The sequence below is a fragment of the Sinocyclocheilus anshuiensis genome, unplaced genomic scaffold, assembly GCF_001515605.1.
Source record: "Sinocyclocheilus anshuiensis isolate Anshui unplaced genomic scaffold, SAMN03320099.WGS_v1.1 scaffold190, whole genome shotgun sequence".
NCBI classification, from domain to species: domain Eukaryota; kingdom Metazoa; phylum Chordata; class Actinopteri; order Cypriniformes; family Cyprinidae; genus Sinocyclocheilus; species Sinocyclocheilus anshuiensis.
In genome coordinates this window covers 470,037-480,543 of record NW_015547663.1, presented here as the reverse complement: position 1 = coordinate 480,543, position 10,507 = coordinate 470,037, and the positions used below count along the sequence as shown (strand labels likewise).

At 35.1% G+C, this 10,507-nt stretch overlaps 2 protein-coding genes across 2 annotated transcripts in view; one reads left to right on the top strand and one right to left on the bottom strand.

The window, feature by feature from the left end:
- The first annotated feature begins 4,147 nt into the window (after positions 1–4,147).
- Positions 4,148–6,567, top strand: LOC107702419 (pleckstrin homology domain-containing family S member 1-like). Its single transcript, XM_016504743.1, has 10 exons — positions 4,148–4,195; positions 4,830–4,869; positions 5,037–5,134; positions 5,219–5,334; positions 5,419–5,571; positions 5,707–5,752; positions 5,948–6,031; positions 6,132–6,248; positions 6,342–6,435; positions 6,521–6,567. The coding sequence occupies exons 2-10, from the start codon at positions 4,848–4,850 to the stop codon at positions 6,565–6,567; spliced, it is 777 nt and encodes a 258-aa protein (XP_016360229.1). The 5' UTR covers positions 4,148–4,195; positions 4,830–4,847.
- Positions 6,568–9,217: 2,650 nt separating this feature from the next.
- LOC107702450 (DNA cross-link repair 1A protein-like) overlaps positions 9,218–10,507 on the bottom strand; it is a 10,204-nt gene continuing 8,914 nt past the window's right edge. The window contains exon 9 of the mRNA XM_016504770.1: positions 9,218–9,554. Coding sequence (XP_016360256.1) covers positions 9,343–9,554 — 212 coding nt within the window. The 3' untranslated portion in view covers positions 9,218–9,342. The remainder of the gene's footprint in view (positions 9,555–10,507) is intronic.

The following is a 10,507-nucleotide window of genomic DNA, read 5'->3' as shown; positions in this document are numbered from 1 at the left end:
ACATAACTGAGCGAATGACACTTAATGACAGTTGTCATAAACATGCATAAAAACCCTTCATATTCATGACATGTGTCATGTCATGATTATGTAGGTGTCATGTCAGTCTTATGCACACCCCTTCAAGTAAAGTGTAACCATTTAATTTTTCACTAGGGTGGTAGTGGGTACTGTATATATTTGTTTGTTTGAAGAACAACTGTCAAGTAATTCTTCAAAACTAGGATGAGCGTTAATCCACAGTGAAAAACAGTAGTTAGCCTATTTTATATTTAGATTAATTATGTTTTAGAAAAGCATGTATCATGCACATTGTTACACTGTGAAGTGAAGTGTTATTAAACTTCCCATTTAACAGTTTCTGCCTTTTTTTTATTTTGCTGTGTGCATGCGATAACAAATCTGTGCATAAAAATTATATTAGTAGTTTATTTCTTAAAAAGCGCAACAAACTTTATTAGTGTTTTTTTAAACACACATTAAACTCTCTTGAATAAAATACAACTAATCATTCAAATTCAGTGGTTATACCTCAGAACTCCCTCTATTGTTTAAACGGACTGTGTACAATCAAATTCATTTCACAAACTCATGATGAATAAATGAACACAGACGTTGTTCTCTGTAAGATGTTGTTGTTTTCTGTCTCTACTCTGTAAGTTTTTTTTTTTTATATAAGTTTAGAATTTAGAACCTATTCATCTAACCAGAAACTCCACCTACCCTTTCTATAACAGCCAAAAACAAAGACATATGCACAAAGGCATAAAAACATTGGCTCTGAATGAAACCAGTTTTTCTGTATTCTTTAAAAAACACAAGACAACTGATTTTTCACAAGTGCATTTTGAAGCACTGAAATGCAACGTGAACAATAAGATGTTGACCAGAAACTTCTCTTCCCATCAGGGCCAAGAACAAAAAATGTCTAGCTCTGCACTATTATCATGAAATGATCATGCTGCAGAGGACACCTATGGAAGGTGAAATGTAGTACATGTAGGTCAGGGATGAGCAACTTCAATCATGTAGGGCCACTGTGCTGCAGAGTTTAGTTCAATTCCCAATCAAACACACATCTGCCTATTTTTTTAAGAAATCCTTAAGACTTGGGTTAGATTATTTTAGTTGAATCCAAATGTTCTCCTATCATTCATCGATCTCAAATATGGATTATCATTTAAAATGTAAACATGTAAGTAGCAACTGCACGCTCTAACGTTAACCTAGAAAAATTTGCACTATTAGTCGCATATCCAAGTGTTTGTGAAGAGTGTGGAAGTTATAAGCGACATTACTGCAAAACATGGAAAAGCCAGAAAACACTAGTCTATTAACAGATCATTTAAATATCTCCTTGCTATTTTTTCCGATATATACATTACTTTTGCCGGTGCTTTGCGGCAAGCTTTATGCATGCACTTGAGCGCGGAATAGACTATTGAAGGCTCTTTCCACTTGGTTTAGTTGCTCCCTCGATAATTAAATTATCATAATATAAAAGTGTGATTAGTTGACTTCAATGGCTTAAATGAATGACTATTAGTTGACAAGAAAAAAATTTGTCTGAATCCTGAATCCTAAAACTGAACACACATTTAACTTTCTGGGCGAACCAAGGTATAGGAAAACAAATAGGGCTGTTGTTAGAAACCAATTAATAATGGGTTTGACACTAAAAAGTAACTGAACAGGATGCAAGCAGTCCAGAGACACCGCATTTTTAAGTACTCAAAGTCTTTGCTTAGATGGGCACACTGTATCTGTGAAAGGTTTTATAGTGCTTGATGGACTATAGCACTTTAAGTGGAGAAATTAATATATATGAAAGTTACATGAACAGTTAACAAAGTATTAGTGTTTTTCTATTAAGGACATGTCACTGACGTTCAGTAAGACAACACTTGAATTTCATATATACTGCATATTGCAAAGAAGCAACAGCATCCAAACTAACAGCAAACATGATTCAGATGTGTCTACAATCTATTGAAAATGAACTATAAATGAATTTCTATACTATATCTGTAACTTTTTATTCAGGACATCAGATGCATTTAACAGGCAAGTATAAATGTCTAATTTAGAGAAAATTTAAAGTTGTACTATTTATTTATCTATGAGATTTCTTGCCTTTATTTGTATCTGACATGCTAATGGTCTGTGGAAAGCATTTCTATCGCAGATGACAGGTTACTTCCTTATTGGAGAAAGCAGGTTAGACATGATTATTCTGATTCCATTCAAGAAACTTTAAGGCAAAAAAAAATGCATTATGCAATATTTACAAAAGCTTAAATAATTAAGTTTTATATAAAGTTCATATTTTTGCAGTGAGATTAAACTTATACAGCTGCTGATGCATTTAGGATAACAAGAACTACTGTATGATACACATGAGTAAAGATATTATCATGGGCTAATCTATCATTTCATGTTAAAGTTACCCCTCCTGAAGATGCTTTCCTAGCAAAGCAGTATTTTCTTTCCATACTATGGAACGGTTTCAAATACATTTCAGTGCCTTTCACAAAGATCCGAGGAATCATGGGATAAAAATTACTTCTAAATATAGCACCTACTTCCTGCATGATATAAAAACAGCTTACTTTAAGACAACCAATTTTTCATTTATCCATAGAAACTGAAGTTAGGAAAATACACAAATCTTGACAAATAATGTATTGCTAATGCTAATACATTTTCAGCATTCATTTTACATTTAGTTGCATTTGGACAGTTCATATAAATGAAAAAAAAAAGATTCTGGCCAGTGACACTTAAAACATTCTAAATTCTAAATATCAAATGAACAATAGATACTTAAAAAATAATAATCAGGCATATTATAAAATATCACAAAAGTTTAGGTTCAGTAAGATTTGTTTTTAAAAAAGAAATGAATAATGTTATTCAGCAAGGATCATAAAGAAACAATAAGACCTTATGATTTTACAAAACCTTAGATTCATTTTCTATTTATCAAAGAATCCTGAAAAATAACAGTTTCCACAAATACACTGAACAAAATTATAAACGCAACACTTTTGTTTTTGCCCCCATTTTTCATGAGCTGAACTCAAAGATCTAAGACTTTTTCTATGTACACAAAAGGCCTATTTCTCTCAAATATTGTTCACAAATCTGTCTAAATCTGTGTTAGTGAGCACTTCTCCTTTGCCGAGATAATCCATCCACCTCACAGGTGTGGCATATCAAGATGCTGATTAGACAGCATGATTATTGCACAGGTGTGCCTTAGGCTGGCCACAATAAAAGGCCACTCTAAAATGTGCAGTTTTATCACACAGCACAATGCCACAGATGTCACAAGTTTTGAGGGAGCGTGCAGTTGGCATGCTGACTGCAGGAATGTCCACCAGAGCTGTTGACCAGAATGTGTCTGTGAAGTTTCAGCTCAAAATACTCCACAGATCATTTATTATATCAATTTGAAAATGCCTATTTTGCGTGGAAGCAGAAACACACTGTTTTTCGGGCCTGTGCAATCGACCCATGCACACTGTACTTTTTAGGTAGAGTGATCAATTAATCTTTGATTTATTGTCCTAGTGCAAGCTGTTTCTTATGGTTTACTTATAAGGTGTAAAACCAATGCACTAATTATCACTCATCTAAGACCCTTGATGAATCTCAGTTGTCTCAATAATCTAATGTCTATGAGGATAGTATAATGGACTATTACTTACCCTTTTAAATATACTCTCATATACAAATATTAACTGGCCTTAAAATGTACTCAAAGTTACAATAATTACTTGAGCCAGTGATATTATTAATTTACATAGCATATTATCAGAAATTATGAAACAGGTCATACATGCATGCACCTTTCACACGGAAGTGCAAATGTGGTGGAATCTTACTAGAATCTAAAATTGCAAGGAATTTGTGTAAATAACCACAGACATCTAAGACATCAAGGAAAAGAATCAACATGCATCACTTTTATCATGTCTGTAAGTCATTGCCAGTAAGGACCTGGTCGTTTCTGTGACCAAATTTTCCGTAAACCTAAAATATGTTTTCAACAAAGGGAGGGCACATAACAAGAAACTCCACCTGCTTCAGTGACAATAGAAGCCTTCCTTCAAAATCATGACATGCATATTTGTGAAAACAGGACAGCAGTACAGAGGACACTGTTTTTACTGCGACACACACAATAGTTAAGGTAATCCATTTATGATGTATTGCAGGTCTACGGATTCAATGACTAAACCGATCTGATTTATTTGAGCACATTAAGAAATTACGGCTACACTACTTATTATATTTTTGGCAATATGCATCTTTCTTGCAGTTTAAAGAATTAGACTGAAAAGCACCCAGTGCAAGCTTTTTTGGTTAACTTGGGTTTTTCCAAATATCAATATTCCTAGATAGAATAATCATAATGAGCTGACTCATGCAGAATTGTACATTTAAAAAGATAAATCACATTTTAAAAATTGTCATTATTTACTCACCCTCATGTCATTTTAAACCTGTATGACTTTTATTCTTCTGCGGAACACAAAAGAAGATATTCTGAAGAATGTTTTTTCCAAACCAACCAATATTTTTCAAAATATCTACTTTTGTGTTTCACAAAATACAACACACAGGCTTGGAATGACATGAGGTGAGTAAATGTAAATCGAAAAATGTTCATTTTGGGTGAACTTATAGTTTAAATTCATAAACATACAAAATACAGCGATGTGGCTTTTTCTATGTTGTTTATTCTCGAGCACCAATCATTGCTTCAATATTATCTCATGTGTGTGATAAAAAAATTACAACACATATCATGTCTGTTTTAGCAGAGATTCAACATCAACCAAATGAACAGCAGACGTAAATCAGGTATGTCTGAAATCTATTTTAAACAATACAGACTGGCTGGAACCAGAATAGCCAGAGATTGGATTATAAAAAAATTATTTGTCTAATTAAAATTTTATTGTGAGAACCATTACAGATAGTGATGAGTGGTTAAATTCTGGTTAATTGTAGTTACTCTTCTGCAACAGATTTAAATGCTTCATGTCACAATGAAGCAGCTGAGGTGGAGGAAGTGTGCACAGGTTTTCTAATAAAGTCCCCTCCTCCTAGACAGATAAAAAATACGGTATAACATTTGGATTTCACACAGAAATATCACCAGTTTATATGTATCATCTATGTATCTAAGACGTTTTATCATTCATTGCAGAAATCATGGAAGAAACGCTACTTTGTGCTTTCAAAGACAAATGACAGCTGCCATGAGCTAAAATACTACAAAACCACTGAGAGTGCCAAACCTATCAAATCTATACAAGCTTCCACGTAAGGCGAAAGCTGCTGATTTCTTTTCACATAATCAAAACAGGTTTAGTATTATGTAGGGATATAATTCTTTTTTCTATGTAGCATCACAATGCTGCAAGTGCATCCTCAAACAAATCCAGTTTTTGAATGGATCTGTAAAGCCTTCAAGTGCTCTCCATCCTCTGTGCTCTTCATGAAAGCAGAAAATCCAGGAGACAAGGTCCCAAGAGAATTTTTCTTCATTGGCGACAACAGGTTTGTTATGATTACCATTGCTGTACCATAATTCCCATACTTAGCAAAAAGCTGCATTTAAAAAATGCAAATAATGGACAAAATAAATTAAGGTTAGCCCTTTTAGTGCTAATATATGGGATCTGTTGTTTTCAGTAAGGATGTGGATAGCTGGTTCAATGCTTTATTCGGGGCTATAAAGGTGAGACATTCTACTTTTTGCTTATGAGCTTAATAGCTTTAATTCAGTCATAATTCTCTTTGAAAAAATCATTGAACAATTAATTTTTCTTATTTTTCTCGAAATTAAAGTTCATTTTTATCATTTTTAACAACTAATTATTAATCAATGCAATTTCATGGGTCTTAAACAGTTCATTCTTCAAACTGTTTATAGAATAGCAAAATTGAGCCACAAACTGAACCTCAGAGCACGACAGAATCCAACTCCAATGACCAAAGCCCCTCTGACACTGAAGAGGTAATTCACAAACAATGTTTTCACATGCTTCTGTGATTTTGACTCAGTTCTCATAACTTCGCCTGAATTATTTCTGAGTTGTACCTCTCAATAAATGCAGAATGAAGTTGATAGTAAACCTCCACTGCCTCCAAGGAAGAAGTCAGCATCTGAAGATGTTCCCACCCAGCACGGTCAGTGTAGCCAATCGCCCAGAAGCAGCCCATCTGCAACACAGGTATGGCATAGTTAAACCCACAAACATACACTTTCACTTATAAAACCAAACACTTGCATCATAATTCAATATAACCACATACCTTTGGTTCAGGTGTATGAAAATCTGAAAGAAGAGGAACCACTGGATGAGACTGCAGTGGAAAGTAATGAGGACATGTCATCAGGGTATGACAAACTCTCTTTATGTATTTAAATCTAATTCTACCTCAATTGAACCTGTTAGAGTTAGACAGTGCTTATTTACCCTTAAAATGTAACATTAATCTTTAGATTTGAATCCATTTGTGTCCTTCTTGAATATACAGAAGGTGGTATAACAGACCAATTTGTCTTTGATTTTGGCCTCATTTTATGCCATCATTTGCGATTTAATGTTGCAATGTTCAAAAGCTTATTTATAGTCAAGTATAAAGTATCATTTTGCACAGTCATTTACAAATGTACTTTGTGTTCACACGAGTTTGCCTATTGTTAGAGGCTTGATTTTTTTTTAGACTCTCAGGCTTTGAGCAAATGATAATTGCTTTTCTCTCCAGGACGAGTGTGACTGGTACATCTGAAGACAGTCTGTTGGATTATGTCACAAAAGCCTTCAATGATATGAAGACACCACAAATATCCACTGAGTCAGATGGAGAAAGGTAAAACAACTGACAAATTAAATTTCAACAGACTATTGCTAATTTCTGCATACTGCTATTTGTCACATTATGAACAATTTCTCAGGTTCCCTAGCCTAGAGAATAAAAAGCTTTGTGTAAAACCTTAAGGGATTTTTTTTTTTTTACCTGAGCTGTCACAAATCATCATGCATCACACTTTTCAAAAGTATCCAGCAGTGATCTTACCCAACTAGTTATTATTACTCATATTACAAAGGCGAGTCAGAACAAATTTTGCAACCAACATCATTTTTAAACTATGTTTTGTAGTGTCTTAAACCGTTAAAATCTCACCTTAAAAAAATCAGCACCACCATAATGGGTCGTCCCTCATTGTCATCCTAGGATTTATGGAATACAAGAAACCTCTTGCTTTGACTTCAATGGAAACTGTGCCTCCACTAAGCTGAACAGGTCAATTCTAGGCAAGAGGTGTTTAGTACATCTGTAGAAGACCAATTCAATATATAAAAAAATATCCTAAGCTGCAGAATTTAGCTGTCAAACAACTGGGGTTATGAAATTGTGGTTTTGGAATCTAGTTACATTTTGAGTTACATGTTACATAGTTACATGTTTTCCATTCCTCAGTGAAACGCACACCTTTATCCAGAAGGAAATCTGCATAAGTCATCATGATGCAAACATCTTGGTTATTTCAGAGGAGGAGGGAAAACCATGGTACGATTCTCACAGATAAATTAAAGATTTACTGGACATGTTGGGCTGAGCCCAGAAGCATCATATCCTTGTGCTCTCTGGTTCATGCAAGTTTGTTTGGATTAATTTTTGCTATTATTTCCCATTTCTTTTAGTGTATCTAAATGTGGGGAGATTGAGGCTTCATCTCTGTTCCACAAGGGAGATCAGATCCTGGCTGTCAATGACCTGTTGACAGACACAGTGGAGGAGGTACAAACATACCTAAGAAAACTCAGCAAGAGCGAGGTAGTCATGAGTCAGAGTACAAGAATGATTTTGTAAATGTAATCAGAGCTAAATGGCTATAGTTGCTTACACTTTTTTGCTCTCTTCAGGTAAAACTGACCATCCAAAGGCTCCCGGGCTCCATTCCTTTGAATTCTGAACCCTGCTGAGGACAAAAACAAAATCTCATGCTGTGCTATGGTTCTTTGGCCTTTTTTAGGCCTTTCAATTCTCTCTTAAAATCAATGTGAATTTTTTTCTCTATGGGGAATAGCACTGTGCTGGCAATCAGTAGTCAAACAGAATGAGTTAAAAGTGCTGTAATGTAGTATGACTTCTAGTCTCTCTTTTGGTGATTTCTGAAACGCTTCACTGACATTTATGATTTGTTAGTGCCAGGTCGTACAGGACTGAATGTATTGCTTTTCACACAACCCTGAAGGGCATACAGGCTGTCGACAGTAAAACAAGTAGCTCTTGTTTTCTTTTGTGCACTGAGACTTGCTGAGCTTTTGTCATTCTAAAAATATTAATCACAGGAATGAATTTCGATACTTGTCATTTTGCACTATTCTGTACATCAGCAAGGTTGAGGCAATAGAAACATTAAAACAAGTTTAAATAGAACTTTCCTCTAGCAGTAAATGAATGTTAGATAGCACTAAGGTAGGTTGAACAGTATTTTTCTGATCATCTTAGAATATCTGTGAATCTGTGTACTGAAATTGCATTTAACTGCAGTATATTTTGTAGCCACATGGTGGCAGACTAACACAAACTGAGTTGTATTAAAACTTGATCTTATATTCTTATAACCTGAATTCTGATTGCTCCTATTCAGCATATAAATTCACATCCAATTATCTTTTATTATATTACTTTAGCAAAGAATGTTGTTTTATAAACTGACAGCTGCATTATTGCAGTTGCATTGAAACCTGTCATGTTGGTAGGAAATCCAAATGTTTTTTTGTTTTTTTCAAATTGAAACGAGGTTAAGATAGTATAATGTAATAAATGCATGTAAAAAAACAATTTACTAAAGAACTGACACCGTTCAGCACGCAAATAACTTTTCTTATGAAAAAATATCTTGTACATGCATAAATGACATAAAATGTGATTTAGAGAACAAGATCATTAATGAAACAAGTGTAAAGTGGATAGAATTTATTTCCTTTAGAAACACTTTTTTAATATATAAAACCGTCAAGAGCAAAAAAAAATTAAAAAAAAAATAAAATATGAGGGCATATGTGGTCAATTCCTGCATTAGCCACCAGTAAGGGGAGCCATTCATAAAAGGCAACACTTTTAACCATCACACAACCAGCACTTAAAAAGGCAGGCTGGAAGAAACACCTTTTTTTTTTTTTTCCAAATGTAAGAAGGCAGTCCAAAACTCTCTTCATTTGAAATGGTCCACTGAGTAATCCTGGTCCAATCAATAAAGGCACCGTTTGACTGTTTGGCCAAAGGTTGGATCGTGGATGTCAGTTTACTTTATTGCCTTGTTCCACAGCTTGAGTTTCTCAGGGCACATGATGCTGAGCTGAGGTTTCTGGGTTCAGTCTGCCACTCACGGAAAAAGCCCTCCATAGCTTTCCTGCTCCTCCAGCTGCCCACATTCACCGTGGGAATTATCTTTTTCGGCTGCAGCCACTGCACAAAACGCTTCAGCTCAAGAAAACTGCTGTGCTCACTGTAGGGAATACCTGGAACAGATAAGTATAGATTAGGAAAGTATCTCTCAAAATCTTTTGAGTAGCTGGGAAAACCTATTTATGTCCTGATCTCCTTGCTCAAAAGACCAACCATGATTTCTGCTGCTTAAGCAGAGTCACACTCTAGTAGAGGGCTGCATTGGGTTTGGGCTCCCATGTGACCCAACGCAAATCTCGTGGAAGCGGGTGGTTTTACCTTTGCTGCAGGCGGGAGTGGGTGGTCAGAAAATTTCGCGGGAGACCCACAGGGAACGGTGGGATTTGGCGTGTGATAGAATGGAGTCAACACATTAAGAAGAAAATTAAAGCGGCTGTTTACTTGACAAAAGCAAAGCAAGGCAAGTCAGACATATGGAAACAATTTTCAATTGTCACTGAAAAAAAATGGGAAAGAGTAAAACTGTGTAAGTTGCGATAGATGTTCAAAAGTGTTCGTTAACAACGGACATAAATCTGGCACCTCTGCTCTGAGGCGACATACCTATTTTCTAAGTTCTATGTGTTTATTTAATAAGTTAAAGTTATTATATATTGTGCTTTGGCTTATTTACTTAAATCTGTTTGTTAACAGTTAAACTGTTTGTTTAGTTAATCCTTTGGTGCGTGTATCATGCAGTACGTTTAAAAACTGAGGTGCCGCTAGTTGTGGTTTTGTTTTAACGGTTAATCTTTTATAACGCTAATAAAAAAATACCCAATGTTTTTGTCACATGTAGTGCTTTGGTTTAGCATTACTTCATCTTGTTTCATGTTTAATGAAATCATCTTCTGAGAGAAAGTCCGTGGGAGCGGGCGGGAGTGGACAAACATTGCAGGCATGGGCAAAAGGGTCTGGCTGCAGCCTCGCACTTGCACTCTCAGACTTGCATTCTCAGACACTTGCGCTTCCGCTAGCGACGTCACTTGCAGTCTTTTTTATTTTTTATTTTGTTCTATTTTTTATT

Coding starts and splice junctions, on each gene's coding strand:
- LOC107702419 (XM_016504743.1), top strand. CDS start 4,848: ATGAACAGCAGACGTAAATCAG. Junction 5,572..5,706: donor TTCTTCATTGGCGACAACAG/GTTTGTTATGAT, acceptor TGTTGTTTTCAG/TAAGGATGTGGATAGCTGGT. Junction 6,032..6,131: donor GCCCCTCTGACACTGAAGAG/GTAATTCACAAA, acceptor CAATAAATGCAG/AATGAAGTTGATAGTAAACC.